This window comes from Rattus rattus, chromosome 18, assembly GCF_011064425.1.
Source record: "Rattus rattus isolate New Zealand chromosome 18, Rrattus_CSIRO_v1, whole genome shotgun sequence".
NCBI lineage: Eukaryota > Metazoa > Chordata > Mammalia > Rodentia > Muridae > Rattus > Rattus rattus.
In genome coordinates, this window is record NC_046171.1 from 28,683,335 (window position 1) to 28,704,924 (window position 21,590).

At 42.1% G+C, this 21,590-nt stretch overlaps 1 protein-coding gene across 1 annotated transcript in view; it reads right to left on the reverse strand.

Moving 5' to 3' along the window:
- The window catches only part of Zup1 (zinc finger containing ubiquitin peptidase 1), a 28,223-nt gene extending 15,376 nt beyond the window's left edge, over positions 1-12,847 (reverse strand). Inside the window, exons 1-4 of the mRNA XM_032888664.1 lie at positions 12,114-12,847; positions 8,822-8,932; positions 5,505-5,626; positions 1,017-1,185 (exon numbers count right to left, since the gene is read on the reverse strand). Of these exons, the coding sequence (XP_032744555.1) occupies positions 1,017-1,185; positions 5,505-5,626; positions 8,822-8,932; positions 12,114-12,669 (958 nt within the window). The 5' untranslated portion in view covers positions 12,670-12,847. The remainder of the gene's footprint in view (positions 1-1,016; positions 1,186-5,504; positions 5,627-8,821; positions 8,933-12,113) is intronic.
- Between the last annotated feature and the right edge of the window lie 8,743 nt (positions 12,848-21,590).

Here is a 21,590-nt window from a genome sequence, read left to right on the forward strand (position 1 = left end):
CTAGTAAACTGTCTTCTAAATGTTATATTTATATCCATCGATCAGTACTATTGTACATTTCATCAGAGAAGATTCTTTTGATAGTGGGTGTCGGTAACTACTCAGAGAAGTGAGTGAGATTAAATGACCATTTGATAATCAGCCCTAAATGAGTTGTCCACATTAATCCCTCCAGGGTCAGGAAATAGCAAGGAAAAGGGCGTTGTTAAACAGCAGAACCTGAGGAAGAGATAAAATGTGCAATGCTGTCTTCTAGGCATGGCATGGCTGCTGGCATTCAAACGCAGCAGTGGTGACAATGCACTAAGCTAGAAACACTTTGTCACAGAGATAGGGGTATTCACAAGGACCCACCCATCTCTGTGGATTTACAGGCACTAAACCGTGATTAGATGAGAACTAATAAGATCCTTCCCCTTCCATAGAAGCTATAGAAAGTTCATGGTTACTGGGGACAGGGTATGAAGAAACATATGTTTTGTAACCCATGCTCCTGTAAATACCTTTCATTCATGTTCTTGTAAGCAACCCTTAACCCAAACCAAATAAACCCAAACAAACAAAAAAACATGTGGAACTACGGCTGCGATGGCATCAAGGGGTAATGGTAGGTACTAGCTGGGAAGAGGAAAAGGGAGCAGCAGAAGTTGAGGGACAAAAGAGGGTAGTGGGGTGGTGGTGAATATGACCAAAATATATTACATACATGTATAAAAATATCATATTGAAACATTATTATATAGAATTAATATATGCTAATAAAATGTAAAATTCAAAAGGTTCATTTCCCATTGTTGTGAGTTAGTACAATTGAAGACAAATTATTTTAAGTGAATTATTTACTATAAAAATAGAAGTTTAGAAGTTTTAAAATGTTTTGTAAAAAATTTGTGAATATACAATTTCACCTCAAATTATATAAACTGTTGACTGAAAATGCAGCAAATTCCAGTGGTTTTATTCCTCCAGCGGTACATGCAATATTAAAACTGTGACTTGAATTTTTAAGCACTCACCGGAAGTTTTTGTTTTTCCATCATCAATACCAACAGCGATTGATTCCAACATGTCAGCTTTTCTGCTGTGGAACTCAGATGGATGCATTCGTCCCCTTGTTACTTCTAGCTCCATGTGTCGCAGCTGCTGTTGTTTGTATCCTCCAGAATTATCTAAGCCATACTGCCGCTATGAACATAAAACCAAATATCTTATTTTTATGTCCCTGTAGTTCGACCACATGGAAACTTATAGCTCTCATTTTTTGGAAATGTATGTTGAAATATCCTGGTTTTTGGATTTTTTCACACAAGTAAATGTAAAGAGTTAATGAAAATTAAACTATACATCCATAACTTAATAATTAGATATTTCTTTAAGCTTCTGTAACCCTTATATAGAATTAGTTGCTTTCCTTATAGTACAAAAATGAAAGACCCAGCTTTTTGTTAAGGTATTAAGAAAAGTAAAATCCCAAAGATACTGATGGTTTCAAAAGGACTTATGGGAACTTGCTATTTGTCCCAACGCTGCTTCAGTAAGGCCTACTTAGTTCACTCACCACTCAATCATGCTATGTCATAAATGAGCTGTGTTTCTGCAAAATGGACGGAGACTCAAACATCAACCGCCTTTACGGATAAACTTCCTGAGACCTAAACAACTTACAGGGTGACATCATTATCATGGTTAATCTCCATTACCAAGTTGAAACGATTTTAAAATCACGCTGAAAACAAATTTTTGGGCATGTCTGTGAGTCTGTGTCTAGACTGTGTTACCAGAGAGAGGAAATCACCCTAAACATGGCACTATCCCATGGGGTGAGCGGAATAAAAGGATACAGAAGTTCATCCCTCCCTGTTTCCTGGCTATGAACACAATGTGGGCAGGCAGCAACCATCCCCTCTTCCCTTAAGGTAGGTGCCTCTGGTCAGTTATTTAATCAACACTGTGTAAGGACGCTTACCAAGGAGTGGGCCTCTACTGACCATGGAACTGGTTTATGAGGAGGATTGTGGATGTTTCAAACTTAAAGCTCAAAAGCCCTTGAATATTGTGAGCATGGCTTATGGGGGTGGAGGATGTACAAAGAGTGGAGATGAGAATGCCAGGAAGAATGTAACAGTGGCAGCTTGGCTCAGCAGGTATCAGAGGCAAGGTAAGTTCCCAGCTCCTGCCCCTAGCACTACGTCTCCACACACTCCACCACGGTGATAAGGAACTAACTCTCTGAAACTGTAAGCAAGCCCTTAGATGCTTCCTCTGTAAGAGTTACCTTGGTGTGGTATCTCTTCACAGCAATAGAACATTAAGATAACTGTAAAAGAAACAAGCACATTAACAGGGAAATGGGCACTGTGCACTGAGATCAAAGGAACCTTTATTCTATCCACTAAAGGCTCCATCTAAAATAAGGGGGCGGGGAGGGGTGGGGGAGGGGTGTGGCAGGAAACTGAGAGTGCCACTGAAGGGTTCTCTAAAAACAAACAAAAACAACAAACAAAAAACCCTATCATATAGGAAAGTGTTTCCCCACGGTTGACACACTAGGTTAACTACGACTGTGGTCCAAGGGGCAAGGCTCTATCTCCAGATAGTAGCAGAACTTGAATGTTGATGCAGGATTCACTGGGTTTTGCACTATGGCTCTAGAGAGCCACTGAGGCCATGAGTGTGCAGAGTCCTCCCACAGCAGTGTCCCGGCAAGGAGGCCCGGAGAGGTCAGAGAGTAAAGCTGTGAAGGTAAAGCAGAAGTTTGTAAGAGAGATCCTAGGATGCTGGCGATGACAGAGCCACAGGCTGTCTACTGAGGAAAGTAGGTGTAGAGTGAAAATGGCCCCAAAGAAGGCTATTTGAACTACAGGCAGCAGAGCAGGAGAGGCAGGACTACCCAAGCCCTCTGGAGTCCAGTGATCCCATCGCAAGTCCCAGATGCCTAACACGGAGCTACCGGGTTTGGTGCTTGTTCTGCTGCACTGTGCCTTTACACTGGCCTGATATGTCTTTTGCTGTATCATCACTCTTCCTCTCAGAAGCAGAACAGCCACTGCACCATCGTATAGTACAAGAACAAAGTGTGTTCTGTAACGTTATACAGGCTAACAGTTAGGAGACAGGTTAAACCTCACTGCGACTCTGACCTTACACTTTCCAACAGTACTGTACTAAAGACCATGATCATTTGAAGTCATGATGTGTTTGGGTGTCAAGGTAACAAATAGAGTTGCAATAGTACATTTTGACTGTCAACTTGATGGGATTTTGAATAAGCTTGGAGAGCTAGTGGAATGGTTCAGTATTGAATTAAATCTCTGAAACCCACAGTAGAAGGGCGGAACTGATTCCCCAATGCTGTTCTCCGATTTCCACATGTGCTCTATGACATTGGAAAAGAAATGCACACAAATGCACAGAAGTAATAGATAAAATAAAAGTCACCATGGAAACAGCCCTTGAGAGATGAATATGAGAGAGCTTATAGATTTGGTTAATTGAAATGGGAAAACTGGTTTGAATATGTATTGCACAATCCCATGGACTAGTCTTCCAGACTGAATAGAAAGGGCAAAGTGCACTGAGACCTCTAACCATTTTATTGCTTCCTTAACTGTGGATGCAGAAAACCCAGCTACCTCCTATTCCTCCTGCTATGCCTTCCCCACTGTGACAGACTGTATCCCCTCAAACTGTAAGCCAAATGAACACTCTCCACTTTATGTTGCTTCTTGTCAGGTATTTGTTTGATCACAGCTACAAGTATCTAACACAATAACAAACTTTTTAAATGTTAGGGACTTTCTGTATTGTTGATATCCAAAAGGCTTTGTATATTTTTATGGTGTTGCGTTTTAAACATGAAACCACAGGCCCTGTTTTGAATACCTGTGTCTCAGACCAAGGTGCTATTTTGGGAGGCTTTTGTAGAACCTGTAGGAAGTTGTGCTTCCCTGGCAAAAAGAGGCCAGTAAAGAGCAGGCCCAATTCCTGTTATACCATTGGCTTCCTGTTTGCTCCACTGTGATGTGAATGGCCTCTCCATGTGGTTCCCACTATGATGGCCTGAAATTGTGAGTCCAAATAAAAATTTCCTCCCTTAAGTTGTTTCTGTAGACAAGTAGGATCACAGTACTGTAAAAACTAATACGCATGATAAACACACACACACACACACACACACACACACACACACACACACACACACACACATTATGAGGCGTGGGGATCCTAAATTAGATCTTCCAAAACATATTTCAAGGAAAAACAGTCATGTGTAAGATGTCTGGGAAAAAAAGAAGAAGATTGTATGTATAATACACAATACTAAAGGCTTTCAGGCGAATATAAACCTGGAAACATTTTTAGATCTGCTCATAAACCCTTTATGGCTTATCCTGTTAACACATACAAATGACATTAAGAACTCTACATGTATTGTCAGTACAAATAACCATAGTTCACAAATTAGAAATGGAAAGGGAGAAACATTAACATTTTTAAAGCATTAAAATCCCCCACATGCTGCCACTTCAGTCCAATAGATACTACATTCACATAAGGAAAATGTGCCCTCAAAAATCGTAAACTACTAAACTCTGAACATCCACTACAATACAAAATGTCTTCACTGTGTTCTTTAAAAGCACTTAGGACTAAGGAGAGAGAGACATACGAGCTTTAAGGAAACAGCTTCTCAGTACAGCGCCCCACCTTCATGTCAGCCGACATTTGCACAGCTTCACCACTGCATAGCCTGACAGGCACACTTCTCTACCTAACAGTTGTCTAATCCAGGGAAAAATCATGAAACACTTTCATTTTCCTTCTTCATTTAAAGACAGAAAAGAAGGAAAAACAAACAACAAAACCCTGTGGGTCTCCTATAAAGACTTTTACATAATTTATCTGAAATGATTATTCTAATGTCTGAACACTGTTTTAGGGTTTTTTGTTTGTTTGTAATGTGCCCCAGGTTCGTCTCAAACTCAAGAGATTCATCTTCCTCTGTCTCTCTAGTGCTAGGATTAAAGGCATGGGCCACCGTTTTATTTTTTTATTTTTACTGTGCACAAGGGTGTATAAGGGTGTGTGTGTGTGTGTGTGTGTGTGTGTGTGTGTGTGTGTGTGTGTGTGTGTACATGCATGAGCATGTGGCTGTGTGGGTAACAAGTAAGAATGGGACTGCCTGGAGCTAAATTCCAAGCAGTTAAAAGATGGCTGAAGTAGGGGCTAGAAAATGAGCTCAGGTCCTCGGCCACAGCAGTCTTAACCACTGAGCCATCGCTCCAGCTTCGGAAAATAGTTACTTTTAAATGTTTTTCCCCCAATACACTATAAAGTACACAAAAATATTGTTTACAAAACATGGACAGACTAGTACAAGTCTTTTTGACTGTGAACCTTAGCTTTTAATGGCAGAGCCATATTTCTAAACCTTGTTAGACATCTGACAAGGATACTTAGGAAACAAGAACTCCACTCAATAAAACTGTTACTAATCTTTGTACCTGCAATTTCTGAAACTCTTCCCTTTCTTGTCTTGATTCTTCAGATTTCCTCTTTCTCTCTTCTTCTTGCTGAAGCTGGTGAGCTAATTCTCTGTCACTAGAACACTGGACTCTGTCCATGCCTATTGGAGAGGAACAACCCAAATGAGTCAGTGCTTAGGCTCTAACAAGCATTTCTCATTAACGAGCAATTGTGAACATCCTAACACCTTTAGGGAGAAAAACAAAAGGTGAACGGTTGAATGACCCTTGTCATTGATGTCTCTGAACACAACTAATGGAAAGAAAAAAGTAATAAATAATATAAAATATATATTCACAACCTCCAACTGTTTCATTACATTACAGTTTTTACCTGAACAAGCTGAATAATTTTATAGCATAATGCCATGCTTCCTCTCTCCCACTGAAACTCAGATTCTTTAGTCAATGGCTTGTATTGTATTGTAATGTATTGAGTCTTGTTTCCTAAATTCTTTACTGGTCAGGGTCCTCCAGTAACAGGACTGAGGGCAAGATAAGAAAATACCACACACAGGCGTGCGTGTGTATGCACACGTATGTGTACACACACACACACAAACACACACACACACACACACACACACAGAAAGATATAGAGAGAACATTATTAAATATCACTAATCATATGGGAATAGATCACATAATGATACAAATGAAAAGTTCTTGATAGCCTGAGACACAGAGAAACCAGTAGTGAGAAAGTTGAAAGTGCCAGAACCAGTTTGGCAAAATCAGATATCCCAGTGTGAGGTCAAAGGCTCAAAATTTCTGGTAGGGATTATCACAAGAGTTCCAGCATCCAAAAGTCAGACATCCTGGAGTATAACCCAAGGAGCAGCGCAGGGAAGAGAAAGCCCCATCCAGAAGGAGGAGCCAAAGTGATTTTGCCACTGCTTCGGCTTTCCATCTAGAGTCCCAGCGACACTGGACACTACCTGCCCACGCTGAATGCACATCTTCTTCATTCTGTTTGCCAGTGCACCCATCAGTTTTTCTTGAAAACATCCTCAGAGATACACCCGGAAGAAACAGTTAGGAGTCTTCTAGGTACTCCTCAATTCAGAGACAGTACAACGCACACACCTGTTGATTAACCTGTTTTACACCTTCCCACTTGTTCTCGCTTCCACTCTTGGGCACGTACTTCACAACTGATTTTCAGCATGCCCTGAGACTGTTTCATTGGTTTACAGAATACAATACAAAGCCTATCCCTAAAGTAAGAATTATCAGACGTTCTGCTTTCCACAGCATCCTCTTACAATCTTACTCAAAGGAAGGTAGCTGTGCTGGCTAGTTTTAGTCAACGTGACACAAGCTAGAGTTTACACTTAGACAGCCAGAGCTACATAGTGAGACTCCGTCTCAAAAAACAATACAACAGTAAAGAAAGACCGAATGCAGGTAAGTCTGTAGTGCGTTCTGTAGTGACTGGTGTTGGAAGGCCCAGTCACCCCTGGGCTGATAGCCCTGGGTGCACTAAGAAAGGAGTCTGAACAAGTCAGGGCAAAACAAGCCACTCAGCAGCACTTCATGGCTCTGCATCAGCTCCTGCCTACAGGTTCCTGCCTTGAGTCCCTTCCCTGAATTCCCTCAGTGGTGAACTGGAAATGTTTGGATAAAATAAACCCTTTCCTGCCCAGGCTACTCTTGTTGGTAGTGTTTTATTACAGCAACAGGACCCTAAACGACGACAGTGGCATGCCAACGGGGGTAGACAGCAGAAGACCACTGACGTGAAATAATCTTCCATCAATATTCTACTAATTTTCCTCTTGTGGTACTGAGCACAGCAGGTACATGATGCATAGAGATCACGGTTATGGGTAGTAAATCACCGAACGCTAAAATCTCCTACTTTACCAGGAGCTGTCTACATACTCCCAAATACTGACAGAGTAATAAAAATATAAACAACTTCTCTTAGAGGTCACTTTATTTTTCAGCGGCCCTAGGAGACTCATACAAGACCCTATACCTTCAAGAGCTCTATATGAAGTATTTAATATTATTTAAAGAGACAGACACCAGGCTCAGGAGATAGCTCGGTCAGGAAGAGCTTGCCTCACAGACATAAGGACCTAAGCTCAGCGCCCAGAATCATGTGAAACATGTATGTATGGTTGTCCATGATTGTAACTCCAGCATTAGGGAGGTGGAGATAGGAGCAAACTTGGGATCAGGCTTAACTGGTGTGCTCCAAGATACTAAGAAACTCATCTTAAAGGAGTTGTACGGCCTTCCTGAGGATGACATCACAGGTCGGGTGTCCACACAGGCACATACCCACTCACAAGTACTTAAACACACATGCAATGTAAAGAGAGAAAACAGAAGAAAAAGTCATTATTACACTGATTATTTTAGGAGACAACCAACTGGAAACACATTGAGATTTTTAAATTACTATTGTGAAACAATTTCTCTGAGATTGAAACATTTCATCCTGCACAGTAGCTCTTTTAACAGGAAGGTAAACAAAAAAACAACAGCAACAACAACAAAAAGCTTTGGAAGTCCCTGAAACTTGCTAGATTTACTAGGCTTCTTCCTGTTAGAGTAAGAAGGGAACCAAGCTACAAGGACTCTCAGACAAGCCTGTTGCCTAGAAGAGATTTAGACCAACTGAGCCCTTGGAAAGAACACTCTCTAACCACCTCACTCTCCAACCACCAGAGCCGCTTGCAGGCTGTGCAGTGCGCTCCAGGTTTCCCAGGTTTTGTGAGCTATCCCCCATGACTGAGTGGGCCGTGGAGATATGCTGTCTCTGAGTAACCCCTCACCCATACTCCTGTAATTGATGCAAATAAAACTCATCAGTTCACCAAAGTGGACTTTGGTGACACCAGTACTTTGGTCTATTGTGGGTTCCTTAGATGTGTGTGTTGTATCTCCCCAGGAATCATTTTGTCACATGACAGTCCCAAGGTTCACAGTTTTTAAACTTGGCAGCTTCTTAGTTCAAAAGTTTTGCTGGCTAAATGCTAACTTCGTTACTTTAAACCAATGAAAAACCAGCCTCGACTTGTCAATGAAAACTTTAGAAGGCACATAGCTTAAAAAGTACTGTGTTAAATGAGGATCCCCTCACACATCGGAGCAATGCCAGGATATATAACCTTTGCTTGGATGCTGTCTCCATAGGTCACACTTCACAAGGAAAGCAGTGCAGCCACATGAGAATTATCTAAAGGACGGATTTACTTTTAAACTACATGACTTTATTCATGGTTAACCTGAGAGATGTGTATTCTAAGAAGCAGAAAGTGATATAATTTTAGACACAAACATACCTTGTTGAAAGCTGCTTTCTTCTAAATGCAAGTCCACATGTTCCTGGAGAATGTGATAATTTGTACAGACAAGCCCACACATGGGACAGTCATAGAGTGGTTGATGACAGTCTGTATTAGAAACAAAGGTAAGATAGCTTAATTTGCTAGATTTTTAGACTTTTCGCCCCATGCCAAGGACTATCAACTTTATGAGTAAAATGTTTCTGTAGTTAGCATTAAACACATCACCAAGCATAGTGACACACACTTCTAATCATGGCATGAGGAGGCAAAGACAATCAGATCCCTGTGAGTTAAAGTCAGCCTGGTCCCATATCAATCTGCAGGTCAGCCAAGGCTCTACTGAGACCCTGACTCAATAAAGAAACCAAACACAAAGTCCTTCTACTACTTTCTACCCTTGTTTTAAAATAAAAGCTCTTTATCATTGAACTTAAAAGCTACATCTCTGGGGCCGGTGAGAGTGGTGAGTAGACAAAGGTGTTTGTCATTAGCCTAATGACCTGAGCTTGATGTATGGAACCCACACTGTGACAAAGGCAACTCTCAGTGTCACCCCTGACCTCCACATATGTGTAAAAATACAACAGATGCAAAATAGATATATGCAGCTTCGAGGCCGGTATTTGTACTAACTTCACAATATTGTTTGGACACGGTTGGTGCTTATGCCAGCCTTGGAGGATGAGAACACTGGCTGGTGATAGCTAATCTGGGAGACTCAGGGTTTTGGTAATAAAACACAGTATACAGTGATATGAGTGAGGCGCAATGGGTTATGGTCTAATTCTTCAAAATGAATAAAATTACTTTTCTGCTTCTGTAGACAAAATACCAACCAACCAGAGCTCCCAGGGACTACATCACCATCCAAAGACTACACATGGACAGACCCATGGCTCCAGCTGCATATGTAGCAGAGGGTGGCCTTGTTGGGCACCAATGGGAGGAGAAGCCCTTGGTCCTGCCAAGGCTGGAACCCCCAGTATAGGGGAATGTTAGCTTGGGAAGGGGCAGTGGTTGGGGGCGGGGTGGGGGGGATACCAGCATAGAAGAAGGGGGGGGGGAATGAGATAGGGGGTTCATGGTTGGGAAACAAGGAAAGGGGATAACACTTGAAATGTAAATTTTTTAAAAATCCAATAAAAATAAATAAAACTAGAATTTAAAATATAATACAATGAGAATGCCTACGGAAATAATAAAAATAGCAAAGTCGTAAGGAATATCTGAGTAAATAGGAGCTGGGAGGCCTGAAACCCAACTCCTACAGATACAGTTACATTCCAAATTCACACGATATACACTAGACACAGCATATACAGAACCTGAACATCACAATCTGTAGAAGAATGTAAGTTGATACTTTATGACTTCAAAGGAAAAATGGCCACTGTAGGCAATATATAGAAAAGAAAGACAAATCAAATTTAAACCTTACAAAAATAAAAGGGTATGCAACAGTATTGGATAACCACCTAAGTCAAGGATTACTATTGAAAATGTATGTTCAAAGCAACTGAATAAGATATGTCAACAGATACATGGAGGCAAATATAAAAAAATATAAACATAAGAATGCACAAAAGAGGGCTGGAGAGATGGCTCAGCGGTTAAGAGCACTGACTGCTCTTCCAGAGGTCCTGAGTTCAAATCCCAGCGACCACATGATGGCTCACAACCATCTGTAATGGGATCTGGTGTGTCTGAAGAAAGCTACAGTGTATCAGATATATAAAATAAACAAATTTTTTTTTTTTTTTTTTTTTTTGGTTCTTTTTTTTCGAGCTGGAGACCAACCTAGGGCCTTGTGCTTCCTAGGTAAGCGCCTACCACTGAGCTAAATCCCCAGCCCCAAAATAAACAAATCTTAAAAAAAAAAAAGAACGCACAAAAGAAAAAAATACAAAAACCATACACATTGCAATAGAGGGAATCAACTAAAATTATTGATAACAATGGAAATGTATATAAAAAGAATGCACACTGACTTTAGGCCTTTTCCAAGGCTATTTGCAATTTTTTTTGCAAACATTAATTCAAAGAAGTCATAGTTCTAAGTGCAGAATACAAAACTCTTAAAAACTTTTAGAAACTGGCAGTGAGTTTTCAAATACAACCAGAAAAGATCTATAAGAAAGAAATTAAAATAAACTTCATTAAAATTAAAATGTTTACTTTGTAAGAAAAATAGTTAAAATAAATACACATGTTATACATACAACAGGGAGAAAATATTTTCAAAGTACCCATCTGATAAAAGACTTACATCTAGACGTGTGTGGCGGCACACACCTTAACAGCAGCACTCCGGAGGCGGAGGCGGAGGCAGAGGCGGAGGCAGAGGCAGAGGCGGAGGCAGAGGCAGGTGAACCTGGTTGAGTTTGAAGCTATCCTGGTCTGCATAGGGAGTTCCAGGTCAGCCAGGGCTACATAGAGAGGCCCTGTATGGAAACAAGTAACAAACCCTTATATCCAAAATACATGAAGCCCCCTAATGCTTAACAATAAGAAAGTGACTTAATATCCTCACCCTAGGCAGCCAACAACAGTCTCAAGAACAAGAAGCTGCTGAGATGGCTCGGCCGTTAAGTACCTGCTGCTCCTGCAGAGAACCCAGAATCACTTCCGGTTCTGGCCCCCCTGGGGAGCAGTCACGTGAGCACATAATGTACTACGTATGTGAGTGTGTAAGCAAGGCAACACTCGCGCGCACACAAAAATAAAATCAAAACTGAAAGAGCTGAAAGGAAAAATGCACAAAATTATTACAATTGTAAGTGAGAATTCCACCAGTTTCATTAAACCCACAAAACTACGAGATGGAAAATAACCCCTGGAAAGAGATGTGAACGCCAACAGGATCCAGGTGGTGGGTAACGATCGCTAAGAAAACGGAACCCATTTTTCAGAGACTCATGAAACATGAACCAAGATAGACCACGTCTCCATCTCTAGCTCTAAAATAAGTCTCATCTCAAACAGCATGGAGTGTAAACTATACCCCATTAACACAATCGAGATGTCCTAGGCTAGTGCGAGTACAGATGCTCTCCAGAAACTAGACAGTTTCCAAGACTGCTCTCAGTTTAGCTAAAGCATTTTCTAACTGCATCAAAATCCTTATCATTTAATTTAATATTGCAATGATGGCAAATGAAAAGTAGTGTGAACGGAAACTGAATCTTAAAAGCTCACTTGTAGCCAAGGGGAAGCCAACTCTTCGGACGTCGCATATTAAGCTGAGACTGCCGCTTTTGTAACAGTTTAAATAAATTGAGCGCCTTACCTTCTAGCGGACTTTCTAGAAGGCTGGCATGCTTTGTTTTCACATGAATTTCCATATCTTGACTGTACCTCTCAATTCTCCCACAGAACGGACATTCGGGGGGACTGTATGTTGTTTCATAAATTGATCCTTGGGCCTCAGACAATCCGGACTGCTTTTCTCTGCTTTTCTGGTACTTTCTAGATTCAGTTACGCTCTCTGTATAAAAAGCTTCTTGTTTTAAAGTCCTATCTTTAGAAAGGCTTTCGGACGACTCCTTTGGAAAGTTCGATGCACAAGCTGAATGGATGCCTGAGGTAACTTCCATTGTACTGTGCAGCTTGGTATTACTGTGGTCTGAATTTTCATATTGCACTGCGGCTAGCGTCTCAAAGCTTTTTTCTGGTGTGGTCTGTTCAAAATGAGCGGTTTCGATATGAAAACACATTTCGTTGTAATTTATACCCGACAGCTTGCAAAACGGACAGATAATTTCATTTTCCATGTGAACAATTAGGTGAGCCTTCCTATCTGGTTCTGAGGTTACAGTTTCACCACAGATGTCACAGGAAAGCATGGTGGGGCATGGACCTAGAACGGAAGTAAAACAAAACTCTTAAGTTTGAAAGTCAGAGCTGAAGAAAAGCACATTTCATAAAAGGATTTGGGACTCTTCCGTGGAATATTTAGGGTTATATTAGCTTCAGGAAAGAACTATTCAATGAACTTATCATTCCTTAAATACATACGCTTATTTATAAGTCCTTAGAAAGCCTAACTACAGGTTAAGCATTCCTGATCCAAAAATCTAAACTCCAAAATGTGACATGTCACCAGTGGATCTGTGAAACACTGGCACCCTGAAAATATAAATACAAACAGATAAATATATATTAAAATAAAAGCTACACATGACACAAGCAAACTTCATGTTTAGCATTGGATTCCTAAATTTTCTCGATAAAGGATATTGAACCTGTGCCTGAATGTCAAGATCTCAAAGGTAAGAATAAAAAGTTTGAGGAAAACATTTCAACAAGGCATGGTGATGCATCCTTCTAATCTTAGCACTCCTGTGGCAGAGGCCAGGTGGATCTCTGGGAGTTGGGGGCCAGCCTGATTGACAGCTGAATTAAAAAACAGTAATGCAAGGTATTTACCCAAGGGGTAGGGAAAAAAAAAAGTCTATTTATAAGTTGTCCATGTAAGATAAAGTAAAACAGAAGTCTACTGTTGATCAACTACTTGTATGTTGTATGAGGAGGAGGGTAAGTGCACCTTAGTTCACTTCAGAGCTTTAAATGTGTAAAACCCTGGATCAGACAGATCACTATAGCCAGATAATGATGGAAGGCCCAAAGGTAAAAGCTCAAAGTGTTGTAGGAAAACAGCACTTATTGCCAGAGTCTAGGACACTGGGTTATAGACGCTGGGTTCATTATGTTAGCTAACACCTCATTCCTCTGAAGTTCACTATCAAACGAGTTATGAGACTGTAGATTTGATGGGCTAATGGGATATGGACTACTTATAAGCAGGTGCGAAAACAAAATAAAACCTTGTAAAGTAATCACAAACCCGGACCTTCCCCCTAGACTATCACCTGGCTGTCACGTATTTTAGTAATAGAAAATAAAAACGAGGGCAACTAATCCCTTCATCTAAATTCGCTTTACAAAATATCTCTACATTTCCCTTTTTCTCCTTTCTCGTCAGCCAAGTAAAAATAAGTTTGTTTCTAGAAGGAAGTTCTCTTGATACTCAGTTTCGTTTCTTCCAAGGACTGGGGCACCGGAGATAAAGGATACGCTGCAAGTGAGGGAGGACCTCTGAAGGGCTATCCTGGGTACCGGATGGCGAAGGCGGCAAGGCCCGAATCTGACAAAGTTCTGCGCCAACGTCGCACCGGTGCGGCGCAGGGAACCGGACCTGCAGTCCCCCGGAGGCGGCCTGCAGACCCGGATCCACGCGTGGACCGCCGCTCTTCCCCACCGCGGGAACCAGCCACCGCCCGCAAGCGCGCCCCACACCGCCCGCCTAATTGCCACGGGCCAGACCTCCCCGGACTCAGCCTTGCCGCGGGCCGCCGAGAGCCCTCCCCAGTACCGCAGTCACAACAGCTCTTCCTCACTGGCCCCGGAGGGAGAGATCCCAGCATGCTCCGCAGCAGATCTGAGTTGCGATGCATTCTGGGACTTGCGAGGGATTTTTGCAACTTTTGCTAGCGCGTCAGAGCACCGCCGCCGCTCCCATCCTCCAGTCGCATTTTCCACTCCAGATTTGCTAAAACCGTAACTCGGTTCTGAGCACATTTATACGCCAGATCCTGCGGCAAACGCGCATTCCTGTTTACACAGTGTCTGGGCTCTAAATTATGCTCTGCGGGTTAATTAAGGCAAGTTCCTTGGTCAATGTTAGAAAGTTGCTTATCCTGTGTAACAGTCTCTCTTTCTCCTTCTCTGGGGGATTGACCTATGAGGAACTACTGGAGTATTTAAATATGAGGATGATATAACCTGACAAGAATAATCTTTTTAAATGATGGGGTGTCCGTTGAACGTGGTATATGGAGCAAATATATATTTTTGCTTCGCATTCTACGAAAGGAAAATTAAAAAAATTAGAAGTCATTGGAAGAGTGAAGGTATTCTTACAGAACATTTCAAGCTAGAAGATGAGCACATTAGTAGTCACCAATTAGCTGCGAGGTCAACAACAACAACAACAACAACAACAACAACAACAACAACAACAAAGTCATTTCTCCAGAGGTATAAAAATGTTCAGAAAATAGAACTTTGTGGAATGGCTAAACAAGGGGTAACTAAAACTCTACTTCCAGATTTCCTCCATCACAAGCTTCCCACGTGGACTCATCTTTTCCTCCAACACAGGATTAGTTAATGAAGAAAGGTGAACTGGCCATCTTCTGTAAGCAGGCAAGGCTCCCAGTAGAGGACAGGAATATGAATCCAGCTACAAAATCTGCTACCTACAAGATGTGCTGGAGCAAAGGTGGCACAGAACTCGAAGGAGTGGCCAACCAATGACTGGTCTAAGTTCAGGCCGAGGCCACTATAGGGAGCACATTCCCGAAACTGCCTGGAGGACCAGGAACCACCTGCTGGATAGCCCAGGGACCTACGATTTAAAAAAGAAGAAGAAAAAAATTCTAACGATATTCTGCTATACTCATAGATTGGTGCCACACCCAATCATCATCTGAGAGGCATCCTCTGGCAGCTGATGGGAGCAGATGCAGAGACCCACAACCAAACATTGGGCTGAAACAGAGCCCAAATTGGAAATCTCCATCTGGTCCCTCTCCTTTGAGCAGGTCCTTGGGCCAGAATGGGAGTCCCTTAGAGGTTTCTAGGAAAGGGTAGTGGGAAGGAGATTTTTAAAAACTTTTTCTTGGCCCATGGCTGACTATTTCTAAGGAAACAAGGGAGTGGTGAGATTTTATGAGGGTTTCAATTGCTGTGGGAGAAAAAAAAAAAACGAACAAAAGCATTTTAAGGAAACATGTTTATTTTGGCGTACAACTCTTGGGTCACATTCCTTTACTGATGGAAGTCAGAGGCAGAAACAGAAGCATAAACCATGGAGTCCTCCTTAGGGCTCCTTGTGGCTTGCTCAATTTGCTTTCTTGTATGACTAAAGACCACCTACCCAGGGGTGGCACCATCCACAATAGGCTGGGACCCACTGTTACGGTAAAATTATGAAAATGGTTTCTTTTATTCCACACTGGATCTCGCACCATAGGGCCACATGTCATCGTTTGATATTTTCTTTAATTTCTTTTTTTTTTCTTTTTTTTTCTTTTCTTTTCTTTTTTTCTTTCTGGGATGGGGACTGAACCCAGGGCCTTGCGCTTGCTAGGCAAGCGCTCTACCACTGAGCTAAATCCCCAACCCTGATATTTTCATCTCAGTCAGCAAAGCGTCTCATCCGCTTGGCTCCAACCCTTATCACACTGCCGATGGCGACTCTCTGAGCCCCGAAACAATCTCCCCACCCATCTAGTCCCCAAGGCAGGTTGCCACCATTCCAGACATACGCATCCCAATTCCATGGTGGCCCAGTGTCTCCAGTCACCACAAACTCTCTTGAACTCAATTAAATCGCCACATGAAAGAACACACAACACAATAACCTCTGATCCAATTAATAAGATATAATTGCCCACCTAGATAACATATAGTTTGCTCATCTAGATACACAAAACCTTGTACACATCCATCCCTTAAGAATATTCCTAACAACCTGTAAATGTGCAGAGAGGAATCTTAACATCTGCCTCCATGTACTCTCTGCGGCTTCTTCTTCCCGTCTCTTCCGTTCCAATCTCTGCCTCCTCCCTCAAACTTTTCTCCCGCCCATCCTTCCTTCTCGTCCAATGACAGGCCTCATTGTATCTTGTACCTGCCTTCACCTGCATAATGACATCATCCCACAACCCACCTCACACACTTTAATCCTTAACCGAGAAACTGCTCAATGTGTCACAAGCTTGTCCATGGGTCCGTCTGGTGAGGGCATTTTTTCTTTTCTTTTTCTGTATTAAAAATTAAAATAAGGATTGCTTTTATTTTTTATTAATCATTTTATTCATTTACATTTCAAATGATGTCCCCCTTCCCGGTTACCCCTCCACAACCTCCCATCCCATTCCCCTTCTACCCGCTCCCATTTGCCTCTATGAGAGCGCTCCTCCACCCACTCACCCTCTCCTGCCTCACCACTCTAGCATCCACCTACACTGGGGCATTTCTTATCCTCTGCTACATATGTATCTGGAGTCCGGGCTTCCTCTTTGTATATTCTTGGGTTGGTGATTTAGTCTCTGGGAGTTCTGGGTGGTCCAGTTGATACTGTTTGTCTTGTGGGGTTGCAATCCCCTCCCACTCCCTCAGCTCTTTGCCTAGCTCTTACTTTGGGATCTTGGCTGTGCCTATCTGCATCTGTATTGGTCAGGGGCTGGTAGAACCACTCAGGGAACAGCCATAACAAGGCTCCTGTCAGCAAGCACTTCTTGGCACCAGCAATAGTGTGGGAGTTTCCTGTCTGCAGATGGGATGGATCCCTAGGTGGGGTGATCTCTGGATGGCCTTTCCTTCAGTCTCTGTTCCATTTTTTTTTGTCCCCGTCTTTCCTTTGGATAGGAACACTTCTGGGTTAAAGATTTTAAAATTCATGGGTGGCCCCATCCCTCAAGTGGGGGTTGTGCGTAGCTACTGGAAGTGATCTCTACAGGTTGTATCTCCCCTTTGTTCCATATTTTGAGAAAAGTCATCTACATTGGCTCCTGGGAGCCTCTTGCTTCCCTGGGGTATGGGAATTTCTAGTGGCTACCCCAGTCCTCATGCCCCTCTGCTACATTTCTATTCAATTTTCTGATTCTCTGTACTTCTCTCTCCAGTCTCTTCCAATACCTGGTCCTAACCTCTCCCCCCCCCCCCCCCCCCCCCTCTAAAAGAAGTGGGGCATGTATCCTTGTTATATTTTGGAACCTCTTTTGGGTGTATGCCCAGGAGTTACCACATATAGCTGGATCCTCAGGTAATACTGTGTCCAATTATCTGAGGAACCTCCAGACTGATTTCCAGAGTGGTTGTACCAGCTTGCAATCCCACCAACAATGGAGGAGTGTTCCTCTTTCTCCACATCCTCGCCAGCATCTGCTGTCTGAGTTTTTGATCTTAGCCATTCTGACTGGCTCGAGGTGGGATCTCAGGGTTGTTTTGATTTGCATTTCCCTGTTGACTAAGGATGATGAACATTTCTTTAAGTGCTTCTCAGTCATTCGATAGTCCTCAGCTGAGAATTCTTTGTTTAGCTCTGTACCCCATTTTTAATAGGGTTATTTGGTTCTCTGTAGTCTAACTTCTTGAGGTCTTTGTACATTTTGGATACTAGCCCTCTACTGAATGTATTGACAGTGTCTTTTGTCTTACAGAACATTTGCAATTTTACAAGGTCCCATTTATCAATTATCTGAGAGCATGAGCCACTGGTGTTTTATTCAGGAAAATTTCCCCATTGCCATTGTGCTTGAGGTTCTTTCCCACGTTCTCTTCTATTAGTTTCAGTTTATCTGGCTTTAATCAAGTGGTCCTTGATCCACTTTGACTAGAGCTTTGTACAAGGAGATAAAAATGGATCAATTTGCTTTCTTTTGTATGTAGACTGTCAGTTGAACCAGCACCATTTGTTGAAAATGCGATCTTTTTTTCCCACTGGATGGTTTTGGCTTCTTTGTCAAAGATTATAGGTGAGTGGGTTTATTTCTGGGTCTTCAATTCTATTCCACAGACCCACCTGCCTGTATCTGTACCAATACAATGTGGTTTTTTCACTATTTCTCTGGAGTACAGTCTGGGCTTAGGGATGGTGATTCCCCAGAAGTTCTATCATTGAGCATAGTTCACTATCCTGTGTTTTTTGTTATTCCAGGTGAATTTGAGAATTGCTTTTTCTATCTCTGTAAAGAACTGAGTTGGACTTGTGATGGGGATTGCATTGAATGTGTAGATTGCTTTTGGCAAGATGGCCATTTTTACTATATTAATCCTGCCAATCCATGAGCATGGGAGATCTTTCCATGTTCTGAGATCGTCTTCATTTTCTTTCTTCAGAGATTTGAAGTTCTTGTCATACAGATCTTTTACTTGCTTGGTTAGAGTCACACGGAGGTATTTTATGTTATTTGTGACTATTGTGAAGGATGTTGTTTCCCTAATTTATTCTCTGAGTAGAGGAAGGCTTCTGATTTGTTTGAGTTAATTTTATATCCAGTTACTTTGCTGAAGTTGTCTATCAGCTGTAGCAGTTCTCTGGTGGCATTCTGGGGGTAGCTTGTGTATACTATCATATCATCTGAAATATTGACATCTTGACTAACCAGAGGAATTAGCAACAAAAGGAGATCAAAGGATACAAATGGCATTTTTTTTCAATTGAAGTTCCTTCTTTCCTAATGACTCTCCCTTGTGTCCTGTTGACATAAAACTAAGTAGGATATTGGTTTAAAGCATGACCTTGGTGGACAATCATTTCTCCTGTTTAGACAGTGTTTTAAGTTCATACAGAGATGGCAGGAATCTAGAGAAACACGTTACTTGAGTTCTGCAAACCAAACTACTTTAGTTTCTAGAATTGTCACAGTTCAAGCAGAGTGGAGGAACTTGGCCAACTACCGTGGTGGTTCTGGCTACCGATGCATCCCATAACCTCACTATCCCTTCTCATCTTAAGACCTGATGTGTGTCTCCAAGGCAAGAGATTGAAAATTCCTCCCCTGAGAAAAAATAAAGGAAGAAGTGAGAAAGGAGGAAAGAAAAGGGAACCAAGATGGGGAGAAAGGGAGGGAAGGTCGTTGGGTGTAATTTTAAAATCCATACTACTGCCTTTCCTGGGAGCTCAGCCGCATGGAAAGGAAGACACAGGGAAGCAGGGCCCTGTCAAGTTAGTTCATCTCTGGAGTCCCAACTTGAGGTAGCGTTTAAAGACAAGGCAAGAAGTATTCATGACTCAGCAGTCCATCCATGACAGGTTCCTTTGCCTACAAAGACAAGGCAAGAAGTACTCATGACTCAGCAGTCCATCCATGACAGGTTCCTTTGCCTACAATTGTATCAACACCAAGTCTGTCCTGAAAAAATGACCTGACAAGCTGTAACTCTTTCTTCAAGACAAAGGTTTCTCCCTTGACTTCCCCAAGGGCTTTAGCCATTCCTTTGCCCAACAGGAGACTGCCAGAGAGGTTTTAATTTTATGACGTCTACACTTTTAGTAGTGTAGTAGACCAAGAACACAAGGACCTCTTTAGATTATGTTCGTAATACCATACTGACTATGGTATTAACATTTGAAAAGCCCTGTTCAGCTTCCTTAGGTTAAGCTTCCCTTCTCCATGTGTTCTAGAGTTTGTGACGCCTGAGGAAAGATCGTAGACTCTATGATTAAAAGATTTATTAATTATCTGCTAGAAGGACAAACAACCTCTGAGCCACATTTGAGACTGTCCTTCAGGAGGGATATGGGGAAGACGAAGTTTTTTTTTTTTTTTTTTCCAGAGCTGAGGACTGAACCCAGGGCCTTGCGCTTGCTAGGCAAGCGCTCTACCACTGAGCCAAATCCCCAACCCCGGAAGAAGAAGTTTTAAAGGGAGAAAACCACATGGGGACCTTCGATGACTAAGTAAAACCTATTCTGTTCTGTTCTGCCAAGTTAAGTGATTAAGGCAACTCAAAATCAATGTTCGAATATTGGCATAAGAAAGTTACAGAAGCAGAAACAAAGAAACAAACGGACACCAGTTAGTTATGGATAACAAGTAGAGAGTCACGGCTGTACATTTCTTGGGTGGGTATCATTGTGCCAGGCTTTCTGGGAACATCCAGGGGTGTCAGAAACAAATGGCTGGTGGGTAACAAGATGGATGGATGGATGCTCCTTGGTTATTTTCCGTAGGTTGTTTTCTGGTCATCCCGGTGTGCTACGGGATGCTCTCCGGATTATCTCAGCGCCTGCAGGAGAGACAGGACAGGGCTCCCGTGCCTTCAGATCCAAAGTCAGCAATAAAATGGAGCTTCTTTAGCCATAACAAGTCATGGACAGTCCAAAGAATCACTTTTTAATTTTTATGTTTTACTTAGTGGACATAACATACTTAGCTACTTTTTTTGGTGGCAGGAACTCATGTTGTTTATGTTGTGTATTCAGAGCTTAGCATTACACACGGGACTGAATCTGCCTTCACCACTGATTGTAATTCTTTAGAGCGTATTGTGTGAACCTTGTATGAGTTCGCTATAATTTAGACTATTTCATCTGGAGTTAATCCTCATATTTATAGGAAACTACATTTGTTGAAAATTTTCGGGTGCTATATAAAATTATTTAAAAAATGGAAAACTCATACAAGCATTCAAGAGGCTGAGGCAGGAGACTTGTAGGTTAATTTTTTCTACATGATGAATCTTAGGCCAGCCAGGGCTACATAGCAAGACTTTGTCTCATGATTAAATTTGAAAGATTATTTTTTAAGGTAGACAAAAAAAATTAAAGAAATAAAGAAAAGCACGTCATTCGAACTTTGTAAAGCTGAAGAAGGCAAAAGACTGTGTGTGGCTTTTGTAAGTCCAGTGATTTTTGTTTTGCTTTTTAAAAACCATTTTGGGTTCTAGCTTCCTGATAATAAGTCCGTTCTTTGATACCAAAGACTCTCAATTTAATATTGTAGTATAGAATGGTACATAAACGCATAAAAGAGAACTGTGTTTGCAGGCACAGGGAGAACTGACGACAAACCTGGCAGGCAGCTGACTACTCAGGCTTCCTTGGAGCGCAAGCTGCTCAACGCTGTGGGTCCTCCAAAGGCACCAGCTGAGCAGCCACGCCCCTCCGCGAGCACGCCTGCTGCCACGCCCCCTCCGCGGCCGCCTCGCCAGCAAGGGCTTCTGGGAGCCGGCTTAGAGTCTGTGGAAGGAG